Below are 27,009 nucleotides of genomic sequence, written 5' to 3'. Positions count from 1 at the left end.
TACGTGTATATCTTTTTACTTGATTGGGCTGATAACAGTGAGTTTTGTATAAAATTAGAATTATCTTTTCCATATATAAAAACAAATGTTTTGTATATACGTGTATATCTTTTTACTTGATTGGGCTGATAACAGTGAGTTTTGTATAAAGCTAGAATTACCTTTTCTATATATATATAAATGTTTTGTATATCTGTGTATATATTTTTACTTGATTGGGCAGACCAAATAATATCAGTTGACTTGGACATCCTTGAAACTTCATGCTTGAGTGTTTATATATATATATATTTCAATGACATGAACGTTCTAGCATTACCTAACTATGTACCTCAGTTGTATAGATAATTCGTTTTGAAAAGTATGGCTCCAAAATCAGTCAACCATCCAAAATCGGTCAACCATCTGTCAGACACACAAGACATCCCTGAGAGACAAGAAAAGCCTCACCAGCTGGACATCGTATGGACCAATGTTTGGGTGTTTACTCTGCTACATGCAGCAGCATTTATTGGGTTTATTCTACTCTTCACGGCGAAATGGCAAGTTTGGGTGTTTGGTGAGTAAATCTTTAATAGTATGCTAACCAACAACGATTTAGAAACATAATGAACGTGTTTACTCTGCTACATGCTGCAGCATTTATTGGGTTTATTCTACTCTTCACGGCGAAATGGCAAGTTTGGGTGTTTGGTGAGTAGATCTTTAATAGTATGTTAACCAACAACGATTTATAAACATAATGAACGTGTTTCGACAGAATATTTGCCTGTGTTATTAATGGGCTTTCATACACAATTAGTAAATCTTTAGTTACTACATTTTGTTCGCTATAAGAACTGTAACTATAAAACAAAGATTTTTGTTTTGTTTTATTAATTAGATAGAATTTTGAACTTATTTAACAATCATATTTAACGATGTTTAAAAATTACTGCGATTTTTAATAGCAATGTGTAACATATATATTTGTTAGTGTAGTAAGTTAAGGAATTATACTTGATTTTAAATATAATAAAAACATATGAGCTAAATGAACATTATATTATATTCATGAACCTTTATCGATACACAGTTTTCTTGCAATTAAAAAGAAGTTCATATCCAGTTTTCGAAATAGCTCTTCTATGGTATGATTAGCTTAGCTTTTGTAGTTACGATGGCACATATGATAGATGCATCGCAAGGATGCAAGAGTGAAAACATGGTATGGTGGCCCCCGTCTATGAATAACTAATTTACATTCTATTACTTTCGTTTTCTGGTAGTAATGCCGCAGCTCCTTTTTGCCAATGGCTGTATGATAATAGCGTTACAAAGTATAACACTTTTGTGCCTGCGTATGGAAGCAAATTGTGCATTTAATATTATAAAATTAAAAAAAGCAACGATTAAGAATGCAAAAAAAAATTATGGTAGACTTTTTGCAACGCGTATAAAACCCTGTAAGCCTAGTTTTCAGTTATACCTGACGAAGACTACCCAAGATTCTGCTGTAACATGTACATGTAGTGCAAAAAGATATTTTTGTCCAATTCTAACATTTGTATTTATCTTACAATAACATATTTATGTTAAATTTGCAAGGGGCTTTCGTGGGTTAGCGGTAAGTTTACGGACTTAGAACTCTAAAATCCGGGGTTTGATTCCCCGCGGTGGACAGATCGCAGATGGCCCATTGTGTGTAGCTCTACATTAAAAACAATAATATTTTTAAATGCATTAGGTCGTGCTTGTTACAATGTAAATAGATAAAGATGTCCCTATTTTTTATATTTATATACACTGCCTTAAGCTAACTTGTTTATTACAAACAGGAATACTTTGTTTTTAAAAATACCTTTCTTATGATGTTTATCTGCCACATTTATTATGAAGAAACAATGACATAATGAATATGTTTATTGTGAAACTGTTAGAAACTTCTGTTCGTGCAGAATTCTTGACGTAATTGTTTAAATACCAATTCATGATACACCAGTACCATATTATTCGGTTCAAGCCTAATAGTTGTATAGGTTTTACTTTAAAAACTTCTAAGATAACTTTAGTCAAAGTTTATAAAACTGACTGAATCACTAAGTTTTAATTGTTTAAATGAAGTCATCAGTTAATCATTGGTAATTTTGGCAATAGAAAGTGAAAGGAATAATAATATCTTGAGATTTTCGCGATATTAATTTACTCGTAGTCAATTTATGTTTTCTACATCGTCCTTCAGGCGTGAGAATTGTTCTTTGTTTTTATGTTTTAGGCCTGACATGCTGTTACTGTTCAGGTCTAGGAATAACAGCAGGCGCACACAGACTTTGGTGTCACAGGTCATACAAGGCTAAACTCTCTCTGAGAGTCCTCCTCATGATATTCAATTGTATAGCTTGCCAGGTAATAGTTGCTATTCTTAACCTAAAATATATCATTATATCATTTTTACAACAATGTGAGAAAGAAAAATATGATTTCTGGTTTAAGAAAAACTTTTTGAAAAAAAAAAGACTGAATAATGAGTGTTATGTTAAAGTATTAAAAATGTATTACCACTGCATCTGGGATAAGCCACTGGTTATGCTTTGTGATAGCATACCTAGTTAATCTGATTTACCGACATCCAGTGTCCAAATTATGAAACTAATTAGTTTAAAGACGTTAACCAATATATGTATTTTATGATAGTGAAAAATAGTATCATTTGTAAAAAGATTTATAACTATTTGGTATTATGTAATGAGACTATTTGTGTTCATTGTTTCAAGTTTTTCCTTATCTTCAGAAACTAGTTAAAGAGCTAAAATGCTTGTATTTGTTTAATTTTTTTTCATACAATACCTCGCCAGTTATAACGATAAGTGAGCTCATTTAGGTTTTCTCACATTCTCTACTCGTTATTCGAAGTTTAATCATTGTTAACATATTTTATTAGTCATCTCTGTGATGTCTTAGGAACTCATTATCATAATATCTTATTTGTTATTTTCACGGCACCAGCAGTTTAATTGTTAAAATGCATTTGATGTTAAATTAGGTTTCCAACCACCTTCAGATAGCATGATGTAATTCAAAATTTTGCAAAAACAGCTCTGGTAAACCGGTTTCAGTATAGTACATCCTACACCTTCAGTCACTCTCTACAGTTTGCGTTTCAAGAACAATTGTAACCGCGCTTTCTTACTTGACTCTCAGTTCGGTCGTTTTTAAATAGGTTTTCGACTATTATATGAAAGTTTTCAACTTCCGTCGCACAGTATAATCATAGTCAAATCTAGACTGTGAAAGAATCGGTCATTTGGAATTCAGTCTAACACTTGTTTCATTTTTCAAAACTTTCCAATTGTCTTTGCACTCGACTAGTTACCAGCGGTGACCATCACATTTTCCATACTGACAGACATATTTCCTTTTCATTGCCACCGTTGATATATTCTGATGAAAGATGTCTTTGAACAGCCGATCAAAGAAACGCTTCTGTTACAGAAACATCCACTATTGTGCATAGTTAATTACACATCTTTACCTTGATCATTGTTTTACAAACTACGATACAATTAAATTTCTCTACACTTTTAGGTTTCAAACAATCAATTGACTTATTATTCTATTTTACATAGGCAAATAAATCAAATATTCTACAGGTGTATGTGTATACGTGTGTAGGGGCACTAATAAAATGGCTAGACAAGGCAAAACATAACTTGACAACAGAAATTTGAGAGAATGTGGCCATATTTGATGGCGATCCTATTAAGACTGGATTTATAATATTTACTTTAAACTAAAGTAATAATGCTTTTTTAATTACTCTCGGTAAATAAATACTATTTAAAATTAGGTTGGACTTGACTTTTTTATTTTGTCCTGTGGTCAGTGAACCAAGTAATTAAAGAGGAAACAAAAAGCGTTATTTATAAAAGCTGGTTGCAGGTATGAAAGTTTAAATGCTGTAACTAAATTTTGCTAGTTATTGGCTGACTAAACTAGACTAAAGCAGAGCTAATTATTTTAGGCTTCTTATGATAAGAATTTAAACAGAAAGCTGATATTCAGTCTGGAATGTTACAGTTTCATCGATTGGAAGAAGCTTGTCTTTAAGCTAAAGTAATAATGTACGTTACAAATATAAATGTACACTAGTTCACCTATACTTCTTGCAGCCACATGAAGGCACATGGAATATGGTACAAACAAAGAAGCCACATGGAATATGGTACAAACAAAAATTCAATAATATAAATTAAAACACACTGAAAATAAAATACAAGACACTCACTTGAGTTTAGGATGATAACCAATTAAATAAACATAAAGTCATCTGTATATTTACAGTGACATAGTAACTGTTTAAAACTCTACACAATAAAATATTTTAGAGCCCAATAAGAATAAAAGAAATAACAATAATTAAGTTTAAATCAATAAACAATATACATGTGAAATATCGCCTCCCAGTGGCACAGCGGTATATCTGCGGACTTACAACGCTATAAACCGGGTTTCGATACCCGTGATGGGCAGAGCACAGATAGCCCTTGTGTAGCTCTGTGCATAATTAAAAACAAACAAACATATCAAATAAAAAAACATCCAATACATAATTCTTCAACAAAGAAATTACAGCAACTAGACTCAGAGCCTAATTCACAAAAAATCAAAGAAAAATATTATGACATCACATTTTATCATTATTATTCCAATAGAAATACAAAATGTTTTTCAGTGCTTTTCCAAGTTTTGCGTTTCTTCAGTTCAAATTTCATCTTCATCAGGTATTGTAATCTTCCTTGGTTTTCTTGTCCTTTTGGGTGAATTCAGTTTTCTTTTCTTAAAGGCTGCACCCATGTTCATATCTGTTATTTCTCAATTATATCAGCCTAGTTCACCTTTAGCATAACATTTAATAGATAAGTCTAACCACCCAACAACTATCCATTTTGTGTGTGTTATTCGGTAGATATTCAATTATCAGCTTGATGGGGCTCTGTTCTGAAGCTAATAACACACACATTTCTGGATATCTACTGATCCACTTGATATTTTTAGTTAACCTAAAATTGATTAGCTCTACTATTATAATGTTTGTAATCCTGCATCCAACTTTCTAAATGGGTTGTGAGGCAGGAACCAATTTCTGAACAGAAGGTTAATACGAGCCCTTAAAGCTTCCTATAATGTTAAGAACATTAGAGGTTTTGTGAATCAGACTTTTCATCACTATTTCTGAGGATCATGTTAATTAACTCGGGGATAATAACTACAGTGGTAAAAAGCACTAGTCCTTATTTCTAAGATAAAATCAGTGCTGAAACTCACACTAAGAACTGTGAAATGCTCCTAAAATCCCACACAACGGCAATAAAACTGGATTAGAAAATAATGCTACCTTACGGTAGGTCAAATGTCGTTAAACAGGTGAAACAACTGTGAAATGTTCCTAAAATCCCACATAACGGCAATAAAACTGGATTAGAAAATAATGCTACCTTATGGTAGGTCAAATGTCGTTAAACAGGTGAAACAACTGTGAAATGCTCCTACAATCCCACATAACGGCAATAAAACTGGATTAGAAAATAATGCTACCTTATGGTAGGTCAAATGTCGTGAAACAGGTGAAATTAAAATTTCTACTTAAATGCGATGTTAGCCACGACTACCAAAAGCAAATGAAACCACAAAACTTATAGATATATTGGTATTATGGAATTTTTTTACTTCTGATATTCACATTTTACAGAAATAGCGAAATGAAGCATGGATAGAGAAGAAATCTACAAGTTGTCGTATACGTGTTAAAACGTAATAGCTTCAAAATAAAAGAAGACACGCAGAAAAATATACGTGAGCTTGAAAAACCACAAAATTATATTCCATCTCACCAGATTCGACCAAAACCAAAGTTTAAGATTTTCACAGTAGACAGTATTAGTATGGTAATTGTTCAGCAAAATGTACAGATCATTGTGTGGTACATGAAATTAGTGTCTAGATCATTGCGTGGTACATGAAATTAGTGTCTAGATCATTGTGTGGTACATGAAATTAGTGTCTAGATCATTGTATGGTACATGAAATTAGTGTTTAGATCATTGTGTGGTACATGAAATTAGTGTCTGTTCTCATGCGACACGTTGAATCTAACAAGTTTATTATCATATGATGCAATTAAATGATGGCATGAGCAGTTCAAGAGCACAGGTTCTACGCAGCCTAAAAGTAGCATAGGGTGATTCAGCGGCGTTGAGTACAGTGTTGTCTCAGCAATTAAGTCACACTTGTGGACATGCTGGAGAACGTAGGCAGTTGATGGTGTTACAAGTATATGCGTTTTTACCAGTGACACAGAACACCATGTAATATTGAATCCATAAAACATTGGACAAGATCCTGTGAAACTGTCGTACTGGCTACGTGGGAGCGTTACTTTACTCCTCGGACCACCTTTCTAGTCCTAACACCACTGGACTTTCCACTTTATAAGACATCAAATACATTCCACTCCAGATCCATTTTCACATATCGGTCTCAATAACTGTACCAGAAAACAGTTGATGCAGTTTCACAACACCTTCTTATGAATGTGTTTTGTCAACGACTAACATACTGGCAAAAGTGCGCTACTTTTTAACTCATTTAAAAGCTATTATGTTGTAGAATGTGTGCGACAACATATAGATACCCAATAGATATGTAGATATAAATAAAGGTCATAGATATTTCAAATAATTAAAATAATATTTTAAATTATGTAGAGGAATGTTGTCACTTGTTGAGCATACAACATCAAACAAGATGTGCTTTGCAGCATCGAATACTCCCGCCTATATTATGCAGTACCTAATATGAAAGGACTTCCCGAAAATGTAATACTCAGAAAGCACGATTCACTACCCCTTAACCCCTTCTCTCTCTCTTGGTGTTTGATATCAAAACTTACCAGTTGACTCGGCGTTGTTTTGTATTGTACTGGCCCTAGGATGGTGACTGCCACGTTCAGTGTGGAATATGTCTACAGTATTTGGTCACAATTGTCAAAGCTTTCTTCTGTATGCTTTACAATTTGTGAAGGTATCCACTTCATTATTTAGAACGCTCTCGATCCCGCTGCTGTCCACTAAGTTCTTATTTTGTTTTCTGTTTATTTATTGTTCTATTGTAGTAGCATTGGATTGGGGTGACTTACGTCCTTCTATCAACTTCCTGGTCTGTGTAAGTACTGGATCTTACAATGTACTAAACTAATATATATATGTTTTAATTATAGTCAATTCGATACAATGATAGCTGAGTGAATTGGTATCCTTTTCTCTAGATGAATAAATACCTTCTTCCCTGGCTTAACCTTCCATACTCTATCATTCATTATTCAGATGTTTTCTGGTATAGAAATGCGACAATGCTCAATCACCCTTATTGTGACATAGGGATTGTGGATTAAAAACACTTGGCCATCATGGTTCTTGACTGCCTGTATAATATTATACTTTAACTCATTCGTAAAGGAATGATAATGTGATATTCTAGCTTATATTAATATCTGTGTTACCATTAGTCTGCTAATAGCAGTTCATTAAAGTTACTTCCTTTATAAGCATGGATTTCTAATGGCCACCTAAACCTAGTTATGAAGTCTTCGAGTAGTACATCTATTATAGTCTGAATATTAGAAAGAACATATTTCTTGGCTTACACGATAAATTAATCACCAATGATTAGCATATGGTTATCGACTCATTTCAAAAGTAGCCTATTCAGTACTGTTTTGTGATATTCACATAGATTTACCTTAGGTTCTTCTACAAGATATTTTTTGTGTTTAGGAAAACTAAGAACAACGTAAGTTGTTATTGTTTTACAAATGCCATTTACTTCCTCAGCTGTGACTTGCCCCCCCCCCTCCCCAGTGGCTCAGCGGTAAGTCAATGGGATAATAACACCAAAAATCTGGTTTCGATCCCCATGATAGGAATAGTACAGATAGTTCATGATAACATTTTTATTAAACTAAAAGGGTTGGCTCAAGTGTTATAATATCATAGACATGATTTGTGTTTCCATTGTTACTACTTGTATTGCTATTGACGTTTGTTTTTTTAGCCGGTTTACTAAAGTTATTTTAGGTTCTAGCATCGTGCTTTTGGCTTTTACATATTTAGTTGTTTTGATCTCAAAACTTCAATCAACTTAATAGTTTGAGCCCATGTGTAAGTAGCTTTTTTTTGTATTTTGTCAACCATCTTTTATGCACTTGTCATGTTTGTGTAATATTAGGTAAATAAAGTAACAAGCTCTTATTGCCCTATGAAATTTAATCTCTGTCCTTGCCTAAATGCTTCTTCATTTCCTGATTGGTAACTTGATGGTAGTGACGTTTAAAACTTCTAACTACTGCATGGTTAATCCATTACTTTTAATGAACTACTTGGCGATGTTCATGTCTCCAGACCTTACTTTTCTCATACGAGGAACAGATTAGATTAACATGACATGTTTAGTGATTGCAGTTACTCCACTATACCAATTACAATTCAATGAGCAAATTGTTATATTGCATTCCCATATAATTATGCTGTCGTTCTAATGTGGGTAAGGCGGATTGGGGTAATATGAAAGACTAGTTTCAAGCTCTAAGTCCGCCAAACATTAATCAGATCTTGTTCGTGTTGACATCAAAAAATATTTTTAGGTGTCATGTGGTGCGAAAATAATCGAAGAATCTTCATTAAGAGTGAAATGAACCAATATCGTTTGAATTCAGTAGGTAAGTGAGCTTCCACAAGTAGTGGTTTTAAACCAAGAGACTAGGTTGTTTCAGAACTACATTCTAGAGAACAGGTGTGCTAGGATGTAGCTCTGAAATTTACTAAGAGTTAAAATGTTCCGTCAGAGATCTCCCAGAATTAAAACCTAAGCTAACTTCCTTGTAACAAATGGTAAAGTATATAGGTAGTTCTTTGCCAGCAAAAACAGTCTTACATCAAATACTTACTGTCCTGTGTCCATGTCATTTATAATATAATATTTACGAGATAATCTTGTAACAAAATCACACGCATGCCTGTAGAGCGAAAAATATTAACTTATGGAATAAAACGTTGCAACCATCCAAAGAGAAAAAATAAAAGATACCAATGTGTGTGACTACTGGAGCGAACGTCCACGTGTTGTAGTTGAATGTAAGTAGCACAGACTAAAGTATTTGCATTCCCTACGGTTTAAAATTACGAAAGAGTAAATATTGATATGACGTATCATACATTCATACCTGACGTTTTCATGTCATAAATATATTGTAGTCAGTGTTTAACATTAAAAGCTAAATGTCTGCCTCTCTTTTCTGTTATGATAATCTGATTCGTTTGATTTTAGCATACGGTTTAGAAGGAAAGATTGTATTTCATTAAATATTATAAATTTGAATGTTTTAATTTACACCGACTAGCTATTTCTTTAGGATCCCTGACTAATATCGAGTTGTGCTATTTTCGACGTGATAACAACATGGATTTCACATGGCATTGTAGGCTTCACAACATGCTTGAAGACGTCTTGTTGAACTGTGGCTCATTTGTTGAAGATTATGGTCTATATTTGGCTCATAGATATCGATATAGTTTTATTGTGGTGAATTATATATTGAAGGTTATCCAAAAGATAATATTTTGTTAAGAAATAAGTATTGGGAGTATTTAATTGTAACGGATTGTTGCATCATAGTCTTGGAAGAGCTTTCGTTCATTAGGATATATATGTAGTATTGTATGGATTGGATATAATCATCAATAGCATCCAGGCACATCTTGAATGTTGTAATTTCATTTTTCTAACAGTCAAAGAACCCAAATCCTGTGCAAAAATGTTTTTACAAAATTAACACCATCTTCAGGGTCATATAATTTCGGAGCAACGCAAGCACGTTCAAATACCTCATGTGTTTATATTAGTAGAGAGAAGGGTAAAACTTGACTCATCAGGCTACTCCAAACGTTTCTATATAGTCATTTTTTCTCGAAATTTTACACTCTAAACACCATGAATTTCTTTACACATTTAAGATAAACCATTTTTGAAGTTGTCGACTACCACATAACAGTTTTGGGGATATTTTCCGTATAGTACTAGCCACTGTTAAAGTAATCATTAAAATGGGGCAAAATTTGATGAATTATATAAACCTGTTCATTGTCGTTTTTCTTGATCAATCACTACTGGTTGGCAACTACAATTTTTCCTAGTTTCAAACATATTATATACTAGCTGAAGTACTCATCCCCTGGACGGAAGTTTTGTAAATTCATGATTAATGAGAGGTTATCTTAGGACATGAAAAGTTGCTTCCCTTATATATAATTGTAAAAAACCCAAAATGCAAAATTTAAAATTTGTATGTATTCCTCATAGACTCAACAAACCTTCATGCCAAATTTTGGAGAAGATCCATCAACAGGAGGTGAAGTAGTGGTAAAAAATAAAAAAAAAATGCGAAAACGCAAAAACGACCATAAAAACCGCAAAATGCAAAACTGAACATTGTATGTTCTCCCGCATGGACCTAATGAACTTCTATACTAATACACATGCGAAGTAGGACATGGACATACAACAGACAGTAATACTGTGTGTATATATAGATTCATTAACTCTGTTGTTAGACTCCAATGAATGGGAACTGTGAACAGATGGCTAAAGGAATGGCGTATAATAATATAACAATGACGAGTTAGTATATAAGACTTTTTGAGTTACTAAATCACAACTTCAAAGCTATTAAATAATAAGACTATTGACGTAATGAGATTCTGCATAAGTCTAAATTGAAACTTGACTAAAAGTTGCAGTTGACTAAAAGAAATGTTAAACACAAACTGAATCGTTGTGTTGAGGCACACGTTTCTTGCTCTCCAGTAGCTCAACGGTAAATCTGAGGGATTATAATGGTGTCCACCCTCAGTGAGTCAGTTTGAACTGTTGTGTTGAGGCACACCGTTTCTTGCTCCCAAGTAGCTGAACAGTAAATCTGAGGGCTTATAATGATGCCCTCCCCCGGTGAGTCAGTCAGCTTACGGAGTTACAACGCTAAAATCCAGGGTTCAGTTACACCTGGTGGATAGTCTGGTTTGAATTTCGCGCAAAGCTACACGAGGGTTATCTGCGATAGCCTCCCCTAATTTAGCAGTGAAAGACTAGAGGGAAGGTAGCTAGTCATCACCACCCACCGTTAACTCCTGGGCTATTCTTCTACCAACGAATAGTGGGATTGACCGTCACATAATAACTTTCCCACGGCTGAAAGGACGAGCATGTTTGGTGGAACGGGGATTAAAACCCGCGACCCTTAGACTGCGAGTTGAGCGCCCTAACCACCTGGCCATGCCCGGCCCTGTGATGGATAGAGTGCAGATATCACACGATGTAGCTTTGCATTAAGAAAGTAACAACCATAGCTTATAACGATAAAAATAGGGTTTCCGAAGCCGCGGTGGACAGAGAACAAGTAGACTATTTTTATACCTTTAGCAAGAAATAATCACTATATATTCTGCTATTATTTAATCACTACCACTAACATTTTACATCTAACATGATAATTCCCCCAGGCTCGATTCCAGAACATTCTATTAAAGATGCCTTTACGAAGTTTGGTAACCATTATTTGTTTGACTGATTTCTTGAATAATAATAACTGGAAATTAGAGGGGCATAACGCATACCTCAGCCACGCAGCGCCGATCATATTCGGCTCTCATAAAATAAGAAAATGTGTCCGTGTATCAATCGTTATCAGCGGACACGGACCATTTTTGACAGGACAATGAGGAATTATATTCTACATATGCCCACTAAGTGTCATCAACATGCAATCATTTTTGACTGAGCAATAGAGCAAAAATAGTGTGAAAAATCGGTACCAATGTTAACGGATAAGGATTTTTTGTAACCTTGATCTTTAACCCTCCAAAAACTAATCATTTCTAAGATGGGTCATAATTCAAATCTATACCAAGTTTCGTCCAAATCCATTCAGCCGTTTTTACAAACACTCATACACACACACACAGGGGTGAAAACATAACTTTCGGTGGCAGGGGTAAATAAGAAACACATTTCCTATCTCCACCAACAAGCTATCGTATACGGTGGGGCACTTTGTATGTTATAAAATGAACAAAGGTATTTTTGTTATACGCTCAGTATTATGTCCGTAATGAAGTCGCCCGTAAAAGTATTGGACTGAGAATATTATGTGAGATTCTGAAGTTAGTGGCAGTTTATTTTAGTATAATAATGTTTAAGCTCAGCATGTGTTACAAACTATAAGATTACGTTTCCATAATATCTAAAATACTTGCTTGATATTCATTATTACTGTTCTCCAATCTTTTGACACTGTTCTTTAAAAACATTTTTTTTCTTAGTGTTACCATCCGTCCTTTGATGTTGGAAATTTTTTCTGAAGAAGAGAAAACAGAGACTGGGATTACGTTTACAAGGATTCATGCAATTAAACGATCGCGTCTCGAGTGCTGTTTTCCTGAGTTCTTACTACATTAATTATTCAGGATTCTTTACCTACGCTAATTGCCTTGTAAAGCGCAAAATCTGGTTATTCCCATTTTTGTTAGAAGGGACAACTTTAGGTAGTTTAATTAGAGAAATTTTAAGTGACGATATTCCATTTTAAGAAGTTAAAAACCTTTCAGAAGAAGTGAAACTGAGCGGGGCTCGAATCCGCGACTCTGCTAATCAAATATTGTACTCCGTCTCGAATACCCCAAGTCGTAGTTTTCTCTTTGCTGGTTGTTATTGTTGAAATTCTTGAAGTATTTTAATTGACTTGTGAAGTTCTAGAACCGTTCATTGTAATTTGTTGTTGGAAGTAAAGTATGCAGATTAATAAACAGATTTTTCAGAATGATATCTACGAGTGGTCTAGAGATCACCGTGTGCACCATAAGTTTACGGAAACAGATGCTGACCCACACAATATCAAACGAGGGTTCTTTTTCGCTCACATGGGCTGGTTATTGCATAAGAAGCATCCTGACGTTCGAGAAAAAGGGCGGACTGTCGACTGTAGCGACATCTTGCAAGATCCTGTAGTCAGGTTTCAGAAAAGGTAATGATCTCTCGTCCAATCAAAATCGGTTTCTTATAAACCCTTAGCTGCTGAAATATTTTAAAGTAACTTTAAACAATATATTTACACATTATGAAAATAAAGTTAAATAAAAACAACATCTACACTCTAGATAATTAAAAGAGAACTTGTATTTCAATCAACGTTTCGCTTTTGCGGCTTATTCAGGGCTAGTACATAAAACTGTTTCATATTAGATTATTTGTTAAATTATGAAACTGCTGTTGATGTTCTATTTCTCGAGTCTGCCGTAAGGTGCCTCTAAGAATGTATAGATTATTATTATCATTACTGTTTCACTATTGTTCTAATATCATAGAATAGTTATAATAGTAACTTTACAACTATAGTAACATATGACATACTAGCCGGAGTACCCGTCCCCTGGACGGAAGTTATGTAAATTCATGATTAATGAAAGGTTATCTTAGAACATGAAAAGTTGATTTTTCTTATATGTAATTGTAAAAAACGCAAAAACGGCCATAAAAATTGCAAAACGCAAAATACAAAACTGAAAATTTGTATGTACCCCTGCCTGGACTTAATGAACCTCCATACTAATTTTGGTGAAGATCAATCCACACCATGCGAAGTAGTTACATTGGACATACAATAGACAACAGACAGTACTATTATATTTATATAGATATAAAGTATAAAAATAAAGAGAACCACAAAATGTTTTATGATTACTTTTAGTTTAACACTTGCGTGCTCTGGAGTATCACACTGTCTTACAACTTGTTTTTAACACTGCAGGTAAGCTTTAAATCCTCTCAACTTAATTTTTTTCTTTCTTAGCAGCTTCTTCCATTTTCCGTCTATGTGTTTTTGTAGCTAATCATCAAACATTCTACGATTCTTTTTTAATTTCCACGTTAACGCTGATGTTTATATTCGTTTCCAAGTAGTTCTTAGATCTTTTAATATTATTATCCGCATATATTAAGAGCTAATGCTTATATTTCATTTACTGTCTCACATATGCTTAGCATTAACCAAAGTGCAAACTTCCAATTCTCTTAGGCATCCCTGTTCATGCCGTTTCAAAATAAATCCGTATATAGATGTTGTTGTTCTATTGTGTTCTCATTCTTAGTTTCACATCATTAATCAATGCTTAGAAAGTTAATCATAAGTGTAACTACTGATGTAGAAACTACATTTTTGACAGGTTCTACATCCCCTTGGTTTTCCTGTTCAGCTTTTATCTTCCAACAATGATCCCCGTTTGGCTGTGGGGTGAAAGGGCATGGTTTGCACTTCTTACCAGCGGTATTCTGCGTTATACCATTACATTGCACATTACTTGGTTGGTGAATAGTGCTGCCCACTACTGGGGAAATCGACCATACAACTGTTTTATCTACGCCAGAGAAAACAAGCGTGTGGCCTGGTGGGCACTTGGTGAAGGTTTTCACAACTATCACCACACATTTCCTTATGATTATTCCACAAGTGAGTTTGGGTGGAAATTGAATATAACTACGATGTTCTTAGATCTCATGGCTACGTTGGGCCAGGCCTACGACCTAAAGTCCGTGCCTGCCGACGTCATCGAGAAGACTCGACAGAAAACCGGAGATGGCAGTCTGACATTTTAGTAGTAACTGCAGGTGTGGTCTTCGCAAATTTAACTTTCGCAAATAACCTACTTTATCATGCTATTTGACGAACGACAACTTAATTGCAGATTTCATTGATATGTAAGGTGGAACATAGTGATTCTTAGCATCACGCCTATTTTTCTTAATTTTTAAAAATAAATTTGATCATTAAAACTAAGGTAAAGAGAATGATTTAAGACATAAGAAGTTTTCGTCGTTTACACTGTGATCCAGAATTACAGATAAAACAATCCTATAATTGTAATTTATGTTATGTTATTTATCTAAAGAAAGAAGTACAAAGATCATCGGGAAAGACAACAATACTACCAGTACTGCAATAAAGATCTACAGTGAGATAAAATTGCTAAAAAAATATAAATAATAAATTTATTGTTGTTCTTCGTGTTAGTGTTAATCTAAATTGCTATTCCTGATCGCCAGTGAATGCACTCTGAAATACGTAACTGTATTGCAATGACTTTCTTATCAGGTGGGGTATTAGAAGTAAAGTGATAAGCATCAGGAATACCAACAAATATCATGACTTTCTTATCAGGTGGGGTATTAGAAGTAAAGTGATAAGCATCAGGAATACCAACAAATATCATATTGCTACAAGAGAGGTACATCTAAAATATGGAGTATTACAGATAATATCGAGGTAGATAAATATATGAAGAATTATGTATATTATGAATACTATATATATATTCACACATTTATAGCTACTGATAATCGATATTGCAAAAACTTATACATCGATTCATAACTGTTTTTTTTTCATTCATAAAACAACATAACAGTGTTTCTTTCATGGAACATGAAATAGGAAGAGAAACTAATACAATTAATAAGTAATTTCATCCACACTATTTACTATCTCTTTCTGAAATTCATAAATTGGCGTCCTCATGGTTAAAAAATATCCAGATTTTTAACTTCAATAATAAGTTGAACAAATTATACATGTTTGTTTAAGAATTTGTCATTGAACGGAATTTGTTAACGTAAATTTTAATTTCATTTCCAAATTTAACAAAAGAAGAGTCCTTAATTCAAGAAGGAAAATATTCTTATTTTGTCAGCAATATCAGAATTAATGATTGTTTTCCTTTGTGTATTTTATTCCCTTGTATGAATATTTCCGTCGTGAGAGTAAGTTACATAAAAAAGCGAAAAAAATCCATAAAAGTAAGTAAAATATACCCGTTATGTAAAAAAAACAAAAACAAATAACGACCATCATTCATTTTTGTGTTCTAGCAGTACGTTTACTGCATCATTTAACGGTTGTTGCCAAACTAGAATTTAATCTTAGTTAAAATGAATTGATTGTGGTACAGTTTTATACACAAACGATTATGTCCAACCAGAATGTTTGTGCTTGCTACAGGGAATCCAAGTTTGTTTAAAGTAAATGATTGTAAAAGTTACAGTCAGTTTAACACAATTTAGTTCTGATTATAATTATTCAGCTTATTATGCTTTGGTTTCTCAAATATGATTAAGACTGTTTGATAAGTATATTATTAATTACATGTGGAATAAAACTTCACTCAGGATGTTAGTTTTTTTGCCTTATTTGTTCTTTTCATGCTTATTTTTTTCTCTGTAAAGTCAGATTAATCAATTGAAAATTCAGTTTCAGTTGATTTCAAGATTTTTACTCAAGGTTACACAAATAGTTATATCAGCACCCAGCGATAACTGTTAGGGTGCTCTTGTAAGACTGAATAGTGGTAATTAACCGTCACACTTATAACGTCCCAGACCTCAACGTGTGGAGCAAGTGTTTTGCGACAACGAGCCACGAACCACGAAACCTCAGATTCTCAGTCCAAGTACGCTAAAATGTAGGCCAGGCCTGGCTCCCGCTTAAAATTTTTTAATCGCTTGTTGCATGACTTCTCAGTGTAAAAACTGATTTTCTTGTTAATACATATAGACCCAAAGATACGGAGATTTAGCATACCGACTCCGACCAAAAGGTTGACTACATTCTGATTATATAAAATTGTGTGCCAAATTCAAATCCGTAAGTCTTAAGTACACCCGATGGGTGAAAAGGCTTCAACACAAAATTTGAATGAGTGGGATTCACAGAGATTTGGGTGGTATGTAGAAGATGGCACGTACAAGATTAGGTGTTTCAGTGGTTCATAGATTCCTGAAGAATTGGTGACTCATTTGGAAGACCTTCCACATGTTACAGAGGCAGACAATGATGACATTGAGGACCAAGTTTATGATTCTAAGAGTGATGAGTCTGTATTTTCAGATGCAGACGAAGAGTGCTGGGTGAACTATGAGTACAGTGGGAGTGAATAAACAGTTGATTGTACAAATAGATATAATTTGTGTTTTTTTAAGAGATGTGAAGTCAAAAACGATAGTCCATGCTCTTTATATTAATGTAAGCTATGGAATAAGCACTGATAAGTGAGATTTGCACTATTTCATTCTTTGCTTTAATCATACTGCTACATTGAATAAATTGGAATGTAATAAAAATATTGAATGACTGTTTCATTTCATATAGTAATTCATTGGTCAACATCATAAAATAATTGCAAATGGTAATCTTGTGAAATCAGTAAATAAATGACAGGAAATAGAGGAATATCACAAAACGAGGCTGTAATAAGAAACAGCCACTGCTGCTTCGGATGTAGGCTTGGCATTTTATTTTTCATAAATTGAAAGCTATTTTACATAAAACTTTAAATAATATATAATTTGAAAGGCAAAATATAGAGCTTTACAAGAGTATTCATTTAATACTCCAGAAAACACCAATATTTGGAGAAAACTATTATGAATGATTTTGTGATTGTTTTTAAAAATCCCGAAAGCGAGACATAAAAATGAGATTTAACACTCCTCCACTACCATAATACCCAAATGGTATTATTGAAGTTGATATATTTTGAAGCTATTCATTGTGCCTTTAAGAAAAAAGTGTCATTTGTATTATATCTAAAGACATTCTTGGAGTGTTTTTGTATTAGAAGATAAATGGGTATTTTTCAGACTAGTTTGGCTTGGATGTGACAGTACCATACTTCAAGTTCAATTTGAAGCCTTTTCACCCATTCGGTGCTCCTAAGACTTACAAATTTGAATTCGGCAGACGATTTTCAACAATATGCTTTGGTCGGAGTCGGAATGTTAAATCTCTGTATCTCCGGGACTGAAATACAAAATATTTTTTTGTTTTGAAAAGAAAACACACACACACACACACACACACACACACACACACATATATATATATATATATACTAAATCTATAAACTCCACTGAATAATAACTGATAATTAATTGCGACGGTACATCACATGTCATAAAAACACCTACAGTGATTTAGGTTGTTAGCGGTGAGTGAAGGACTTTATGTTAAAACATAAAGAAACTGCTCGTATTTTACCACTATATGAAACTTATGTTATTTATTTGCTTCGCTTTTCCAAACTACATTGATAAGCTGTGAATTCAGCTGAACTACTCTGGTGCAGCAGAAGCAGCGAATCAAAGAATAGAGTGGGCCTCTACGTCACTTTTTCTTCACTGACATTCACGTTTTGGTGAATAAAAGAAATTAACAGTCCAATAAACACGAACTTCACTAAACTAAATGAACAATATATTATATCAAAAATTTAATAATTTCACCAACTAAAAAAAAAACAACAACAACAGACTGAAAGTATAAACTGTTGAAGTTACGAGATTTTCAATCATAACGAAAATGTGATTAGCATAGATGTTAAAAGAAGATGATTATCATCATGTGATGACTATGTTGATGAATGATATTGTGATTGCTAGCTGATGATTTTTAGTTTACATATAAAAATATTCTTAAATTTCCGCATTAGATTAAATTTACAAAAAATCTGAGTAGAAATATACTTAGTTTTCGACATGTTAATAAGACACTAAAAAGTCTTTTGCAATTTCTTATAAAGAAAGAAACTTGTATGAATTTTGGAATGTAGATGCGATCTAAAATTTCGCCTGCACATACTTTTTTTGAAAGATTATTTGTACTTCTTTAGATGAACAAATAATAATTTGATGAAATGTCAAGCCTTTTTGATTTTTTAGAAATTTTACAACATGTTTTCATTTTATATTAATTTAACAATACGAAGAAAAACTACATATAAAAGTTAAAACTAAAAAACGGTCATAATGCCTTATCTCAAGTTTACGAAAGAATGATAAGTACACTGCTGCTTATTAAATTGATTTTTTTTTGTTTATTCAGATGTGGACACCGTATTTGTGTTTTAAGAAGATAGTGTCTTGAAACATCATTTATAAAATCGCCATTATCAAATGAATATTTCGCATGTTGGTGTTATTTTTCTTACATTCTTTTTCACTTCCTTTATCTCCAATCACCATAGGGTATTCTTCCTTATAATGAACTTAATTTGTGATTTTTCAATACAGATTAAAAGGCACGTCTGGATTAAACTTTAGAAATTAAGATTAAATTATCCAGCAGATAGTTCTGAATTCAAATTTAGAAATAAAGAGTAGTTTATCCAGCAGGCAAGGCTGGATTAAACTTTAGAAATTAAGATTTAATTATCCAGCAAGTAGTTTTGGATTAAACTTTAGAAATTTAGAGTTGTTTATCCGTCAACAATTTTTACATGGTCTGTGTTTCATTTTAGCTGAAAGCTTTTTTTTTTAGAATACATCTTTATATTCTTAGTTGTTAAATATTAAGAGAATATCTCTCGTTTCTAGACGTAAGACTATGTAAATGATGTATATTTGAAACGTGGGGAATTTATCAATAGAATGCTAATAAAATTTGGAGACGGCTTGAATGGGTAACAAAGAAATCATTATTACAATTTAACAACGTTTCTTCAAGGTTTTGTCATCATGAGGTCAAGCTATCTTCAGATTTTATTAGTCGCAAAGTGAGTTCTTCTTCATCAACAAAATACCAATAGGCCCTGAAGCCGCAGGATTATTATGTACAATGACATTAAAGGTATTTAAATCTATATTGAACTCTACAAGTTCCAATTCTACGTATAACTTCTGATAGATATTTTACACTATTCTATATTGATTTTTGCACGCAGTTTGAGAGATTTAGTCATTCAGTGATTCAACAACATAAGACTGTTTATAAAATGTAGTGACTTTAATCGCATCAACTTACACTAGCTATCTATAAGTGCAATAGAGCGCGAAAGAGCTAAATAAAGGCTGGCATTTAGTAGGAAGAGATTCACCTTCATTAGAAAGTTTTGTATCATCAGTCAGGTTCAACTTTTCGAAGGCTATCTGAAAGCTAATTCAACTTTTCGAAGGCTATCTGAAAGCTAGTTCAACTTGTCGAAGGTTGTTCATTACTTCCACTTGACACACATTTCTTTGTTCAAGAGATTTGTGCCTTCAAGAATGACGGATCATTGTGTGCAGTAAACATATAAATTCTGAAGTGGAAGGACAGTAAAGACGTTTTGTGTTGTCAATAAGGTTTCTGTGTTGCAAAACAAAAAAAATAAAAAAATAAACGCTTTCATTTGAGTGAAATTAAACCTTTTCTTTTTGAATAAAAAAGTTAATATAGTCTGGTGTAAATAGTTAATGAATGTTATTTTGATTATTAAATCGCAAATAAGAAAATTATATTGTTGTTTCATCCATACCCTTATTGATTTTATTCTAGCCACCATCTGGAGGCCACCTATTTGCTCCACCCAAGTTAAAAATATTATTATGTTTATTTGTATTATATGAATGGCGGGAGCTAGCTAGACGTTTTTGATCCCATACGTCTTTGTGTCATAAATATATCACCACAAGTTTAATTAATGACCTTTTCAAACATAGTGTCTAAAATAGCTCTGAATCAAGATATCGTGGCCTTGTGTGTGACATGCGAATGTACTTTTTCTCTCGTTGGGATGGTTAGTAGTCTATACGGTCTGTTAAGTCTAATTATTAATTGGTAACTAATTTTGATTTTTGTATAACTAGATACTAATTATTAATCAGTCATTTCTATTTTTTATCCTACTTTTCTGTTGTTAATTCTGCTACCACATTCAGAGGAGTCCTGAGAAGGACTGTACTTTTATGTTTGAAAGAGGCTGGGATTCGATCTCGAGTTTTCTTGATGAAAGTCTGGTGCGTTCATTCATTTGTTAGCCACTAGTTAATTACTAATTAATAATTACATTAAAGTAAAGTATAGGATACTAGCTGCGACAACGACTGATATCAACTCGCCCCAGCCTTACCGTAAGTTCATAATTGTTCTCACTATGTTGTTACTTCCCACATTATATTTTTTCTGAATGTTGTTTATTGGTTTACTCAGCAAATCCACTTGATAAGAAATCCTGTAGAAGTTACAAGGCTTTTACAACTCTGTAGGTTTTGCATGAAAAATCTTCTTGAGAAAATGGGAAACAACCACTAAATGCGCTCGCATAATGATTGATGATGTATTTTTGGCAAGTTTTGGGTTTGTTTGTAATGAAATGAAATCTTGTATCATGAAATCTTGTATCTTAACATTCTTAATATTCTCTCTTTACAAGTGATTATATTTCTTTAATATTACGCATGATTAGTCGCTGCTTCATATTTGTTTACACTTGATGTTACATAGGTATATATATATATATATAAAGCTTCTGTGACACGTGACATGGATCATTTGTATAAAATGCAAGTATCAGAAAGACAGTCGAACAATCTAAGTTTATTTAAGTAGCTGTATTAAATTTGTTTTCCTCAATTTTGCAAGTTTCGTCTCGGTAAGAGATGGGGAAGTGGTTTTAAAAATTTCAAGTTTTTCTTAAAGCTTTAAATCAAGACTTCTAGGAGTATATCTTTGGTGACCTAATGAAAAACATTACACGTTATTTGCTAAATATTCTGTTTGTAATACCCCCATTTAAAAACTTTTGTTAGAAATGTTCGTAAGTTAACTTTTGTGCGAATTATTAAAGTGATGTATATATTTTGTGTTATAATTTGGAGCACATTTGTTTAAAAAACAAATACTAACAAAATTGGCGCTAGGCGATCTGGCCCTTCGATACTTTAAGTATAACCACAGTTTTGAAGTTTCTAATCAATCTCTGATACAAATGAAAAGTAGGCAGTTAGTAGTGACTCTAACATTATCTTTCATGTTTCTCAGAGTGAAATTCAACCAAGGAAAGTTATCACACTTCATTATCATTTGGAACCTGACGAAAAAAAAAGTCGTCAAACGAATCTATTAACTTTCAGATTAATATATATATATATATATATGTGTGTGTAAGTGGATCAGTTCAATTCTCTTTTATCATATGATTATTGAAAGTCTTGCAAGGAAAACAAAGGCCGTCATACTAGACTGAGTATAATTAACTTTGAGCTATATTAAATGTAACGTCGTGTGTTTATTGTAAAGTGGCATAGACGTAAAATATATTACACAGTTGTTTTATAAACGTCTGAGTTTTAATCATAAATTTTTATCAGGTTTCAAGTATGAGTTTTTACATGAATCTCACATTTTGTCAAAATATAAAAAACAATAATTATTTACGAATAAATTTAGATTAATTCTGAGTTAGGGTATTTTATTATTTTGAATTAGATACATAAATCAAGAGCAGGTTCTATTTGTTGCATTGCTCGTAATCAGGAAATTGATTTGAGTTGTTTAACGCTGTCATTCAGGGTCACGAGAAATGTTCGAATCTCCATAGGATTTAGAGTGATGTTAAACTCAGGACCTGTAGGAGCATCTCTTTGGTGACCTATAAAAAAACAACCTACAAATTAACAGCTAAATATTCCTGTAAATCCTCTATCAGATCTGTTCGTAAGTTAAAGCTTCTGCGAATTATTAAACACAAAATATAAATGTAAACAAGCAAAATTCAATGGACTCTTAAAAAATATTTGGCTAGAGTGTTTGTCATCCCTAACTATTTATTTTTCAGACTTCACATAATTTGGATATTTAATAAAACTGATCATTACAATTATACAACACGTTCGCATTATTATAGAATATGTATCAAATGAGTTGGGTGTAAAACTCCTTCTTTTACTAATGAAATGCTACGATTACTTGAAATGCTTATTGTTAAAGGGCAACATAAACTACAACATTACGCGTTTAATATCTAAATACATAGAAAAAACAATAGTTAAAACTACGGCCAGGATAATAAGCGTAGCATTTATACATTTAACAATCTCATGAGGAAACTTTGGTTAAATAATGGAAATTGAGTGAGGCTTTGTAAGATATATATATATATATATATATTTTAACGGTAGTAAAATTGTGAAGTAAAAATTCTAAGAAACTTTTTATTTTAGCATTTTACTTGTTTCTAAATTTTTTCATTGTTTATTTTGTAAAATTACACAATAGGCTATCTCTGCTGTGCCTACCACGGGTATCGAAACCCGTATTTTAGTGTTATAAGCCTCCAGGCTTACCGCTGAGCTTCTGGGAACAATTTTTGTCTTTTTTCATATATTTATGAATTGATTTAAGTATTATATATTATAAAATCCATTGACACAATTTTATTTTATAATTTACAAAAATTACCACAAATAAGCTTAAGTTGTCACGAGTGAACCACTTTAGTGAACAATAAACCGACCTGTATTGACGTTGGTGCGTGTCGAGTTGTGCTCTATGTTCCACGCGAACCTCGAGGCTTTTCGTAGCGGTTGGTTAGCTCCAAGCGTGGTTTCTGTTACGTTCACCACGTTGAAAGGTGTAAACATATCCTGAATGAAAAAATAAAAGAGTTTTATCGACATTTATTTCTAACAAGTAACGTCAGTAGTTGTTCTAAACAGTTGCTCTGAAAAAAATGTCTGTCCCCCAAACTCATTCTAAGCAATGTGTTGTTTGAGGAATTGAGGAATGGGTTGTTTGTGGGACTGAGTTGTTTGAGGAACTGAGAAATGGGTTGTTTGTGGGACTGAGTTGTTTGAGGGACTGAGAAATGGGTTGTTTGTGGGACTGAGGAATGAGTTGTTTGAGGGACTGAGCATCTGAATATGCTCTTAATGGAAGCACATGCTCATCAGTCTTAATTTCAGGTACATCAGTTTTAATTAGTACAATAATTATCTTAAATGGAACATGCCTTAAGAGATACGTTGGCAGGTTTAGATAAGCCGCGGGGATCATCAGTTTTCTCGAAAAAATGTTCCAATCGCAAGAGGACAGAATTTCCCTTCCACTGCTCTAGAGTCAACAGATGGATATTGGGCGGGAGAGGACGCTTTAATCCTGAATACTGGAATATAAAAAAAAACAAATATATGTTAAACGTTTAGAAAGAAATGCTTTGTAAAGTTAATACAGTTATTGACACTCACGTGGTGTCCAGTGTGAGAAATTACTTCAGTTTAGAACACTAACGTGTAAAAAATACGGTAATGCCCAACAAGGTAACCTTACTAGCTGGAAATACACGTTTTTTTAGTAATCATATAAATACTATTTTTCACTGAATATGATATCTTATAGAGTTATATTGATAAACAAAGTCAGTCAAATATGAGTTGCACATTTGCTTTCTGAGCCATTCAAATAGTATTCAGTTAAGACCATACGAAACACGAGAAGCGAAATGTATATATATATAATTCGCATTAGTTGAAAGAAATGCATTGTCATTTGTAACGTTCAAAACTGCATTTATTGTATTTCATGTAAAAGAAACACACGTCGTTGTTATGATTACATTGCGAACAGAAATATCTACATTATAACTTTTATTTTCTAGCTAAGGGTTGAGAGAAGTAACGACATTTACTTATATTTAAAAAAATATCGTATTTATCAGAAGCTAGTACTAACTGTCAGGATCTTCAGCACTCATATAATAACTGTTGTTTGTATCTCTTTTTATGTCATATCACGTAAAAACTAAATTCATTAAAAGTTTAAAATGCTTAGCGTACTCTTCCGCATAGCACTAAAACGAAACCTGCTAACCTAATTATGGAACAACTTTTGATTTTAAATCTGTGCTAAAGAACGTTTAACTTTCACTTTACCTTGAAGCAATTTAAACCGGTATGTTTAAGAACACTTCACGTGATACACATGTTAGGGACTCTCTAGACTTTAATAAATCAAATATTAAACAAGAACAACTTTTTTTTTAAATGCGTTTTGACGTATTTACATGTTTATAAGCTACATATACATTAAATTGCTTGTGGGTCCATGGTTAAGTTCATAATAACATATGAGTTGGTCTGGTATGGCCAGGTCGTTCGACTTGTAATCTGCGGGTTCGAATCCCAGTCCCACCAAACATGCTCGCTCTTTCAGCCATGGGGCATTATGATGTGACGGTCAATCCCAATATTAGTTGGTAAAAGAGTAGCCCAAGAGTTAGCGGCGAAAGATGATGACTAGCTGCCTTCCCTCTAATCTTTCACTATTAAATTAGAGACGGCTAGCGCAGATAGCCCTCGTGTAGCTTTGCGCGAAATTCAAAACCCAGTCATGCGAGTCACACAAAAATGGGAACAAAATACCACCAAAGCTTTAATTAATACCAATAATTGCCTCTATGTATTTTACATATAAAATAAGTGAATTCATCCTGTTGTTTTTGTCAGATCTTTACACTCAATGTGATGCAGTATGTAGACCTCACTGACAGTAAAGTGTTTAAAAACAAGTCAGTAATTTGAGGGTTAAACAAGACAAACGAACTACGTTGGATTGGTTTTTTGTTTTGAATTTCGCGTAAAGCTACGCGAAAGCTATCTGCGCTAGCCGTCCCTAATTTAGTAGTGAAAAACTAGAGGGAAGGCAGCTAGTCATCACCACCCACCACCAAGTCTCGGGCTACTCTTTTAACAACGAATAGTGGGATTGACCGTCACTTTATAACGCCCCCATATCTGAAAGGGCGAACCCGCGACCCCCAGATTGCGAGTCAAACGCCCCAACTACGTTTGGTGTGGAGAAGTTAAAAGTGTATGTCTTTTGGCTTTGCTTGATTTTAAATCTTCTAAGATTGTGTTTATCTATAAGGTTAAATAGTTCAATACTTCAGTAGTGAACTGTTTTGCCCATTCATATTCTGATCCTGAGAAAGGGGCGAACGACAGCCAGGGTTGAAGTAGAACCTTTTCAGACAACTCTCTTTGCTGTTTCCCAGCAACAGATGTAGAGTTAAGTAGAATTAAGTGACGACCACGAACGACCAATCCACGTCCATCAACTCCTGTCTCGTTTAGTGGCTCGCCTACACCAAAAGCGTCGTCATACAAAAGACGGCGGTGGACCTAGAACAAAGCAAGAAACGTAGGAGTAAGATAATGGAAGTGCAGTACGTAACAATGATTTCGTAAGATCTTTTCAGATAATTAATAAGTACTGCTGGAATAAAAGGCGCGAAACCCACGTCACTGAATCTGAAAATGAATTTTGAATCAAAGAAAATGACAGCTCTCAGATCAACATAGATTTAAAAATGAGCAGCAAGGTAATTAACACGAAACAATCACTCAGAAAAGCCGATTGAATTGGATAAAAATAAATTTGAAATACGTGACAAAACCTAACAAAGCAGAAAACATGGAAAATAGATAAGAGAACTTAGAAGAGTACAGAAATACTTTAGAAATAACATTTATTCAAGTTGTTATATTTACTTTATCCTAACACTATGTACGGTAGTGCTTCGTATGTAGAGCTGGACCGAGAAAAAAAATGACTGACGCATTTAATCTATTACTCTATGATGCTTACAAATAACTGCTAAGTTTGAGTTATAGCCATATTTAAACACCTACTTGCCATTATCGAGTGTTTTACAGCTTGTGAGATTCCCAATATCATTGAAAAGTGTTGCTAAAGTGGAGAACTGGGAACTAGCTAAAGAGCCAAAGTGTTCAGATTTCTTTTTCCTTTTCACGCTATCCAAATAGTCATTCATTAGATAGCCAGGCCGCGTTTTTGTTCAGTTTGAGACAAGCTGGTGGGTAAAACAAAAAAAACGCGGCCTGGCTATCTAATGAATGAGTATTTGCTGTAATATTCTTATCAATGTTATAAATGTAGCTACCAGTTTGGCCGCCAAGTTTGATTTCATTCCTTTAAGCCGCACGCTGAATCCTTTTTTGGCCGCACCTTTTTTTCACACCTAAGTGTTTTTGATTAGATATCATGACTACACCAAATAAGAAAGTGACACTCGATAGTAACCAACATTAGTCTTAGGATCGCAA

General features: G+C 33.4%; 2 protein-coding genes across 3 annotated transcripts in view; one reads left to right on the top strand and one right to left on the bottom strand.

Annotated features, from left to right (window-relative positions):
* The first annotated feature begins 620 nt into the window (after nt 1–620).
* LOC106478152 (acyl-CoA desaturase-like) lies at nt 621–14,913 on the top strand. Of its 2 annotated transcripts, none has more exons than XM_022381687.1 (4): nt 621–693; nt 2,255–2,385; nt 12,903–13,108; nt 14,307–14,913. In XM_022381687.1, exons 2-4 carry the CDS (start codon nt 2,359–2,361, stop codon nt 14,734–14,736), a joined length of 663 nt encoding a protein of 220 aa, XP_022237395.1. In that variant the 5' UTR covers nt 621–693; nt 2,255–2,358; the 3' UTR covers nt 14,737–14,913. The 2 variants fall into 2 exon arrangements, with proteins under 2 accessions (XP_022237395.1, XP_022237394.1); XM_022381686.1 differs by having other exon boundaries at nt 12,894–13,108.
* Nucleotides 14,914–22,226: 7,313 nt separating this feature from the next.
* The window catches only part of LOC106478151 (lysosomal alpha-mannosidase-like), a 49,412-nt gene continuing 44,629 nt past the window's right edge, over nt 22,227–27,009 (bottom strand). Inside the window, exons 18-21 of the mRNA XM_022381690.1 lie at nt 25,828–26,064; nt 23,898–24,050; nt 23,403–23,532; nt 22,227–22,538 (exon numbers count right to left, since the gene is read on the bottom strand). Coding sequence (XP_022237398.1) covers nt 22,420–22,538; nt 23,403–23,532; nt 23,898–24,050; nt 25,828–26,064 — 639 coding nt within the window. The 3' untranslated portion in view covers nt 22,227–22,419. The remainder of the gene's footprint in view (nt 22,539–23,402; nt 23,533–23,897; nt 24,051–25,827; nt 26,065–27,009) is intronic.

Source organism: Limulus polyphemus, unplaced genomic scaffold (assembly GCF_000517525.1).
Source record: "Limulus polyphemus unplaced genomic scaffold, Limulus_polyphemus-2.1.2 Scaffold185, whole genome shotgun sequence".
Classification (NCBI taxonomy): Eukaryota; Metazoa; Arthropoda; class Merostomata; order Xiphosura; family Limulidae; genus Limulus; species Limulus polyphemus.
The sequence above is the reverse complement of the archived record's forward strand: the minus strand, read 5'-3'. Positions and strand labels throughout refer to the sequence as shown.

What these genes read in the sequence shown, in the direction of transcription:
- LOC106478152 (XM_022381686.1), top strand. Translation starts at nt 2,359, where the DNA reads ATGATATTCAATTGTATAGCTTGCCAG. An exon ending in TCAATTGTATAGCTTGCCAG is followed by an intron (nt 2,386 to 12,893) that starts GTAATAGTTGCT and finishes ATTAATAAACAG; the next exon opens with ATTTTTCAGAATGATATCTA. An exon ending in GTAGTCAGGTTTCAGAAAAG is followed by an intron (nt 13,109 to 14,306) that starts GTAATGATCTCT and finishes CATTTTTGACAG; the next exon opens with GTTCTACATCCCCTTGGTTT.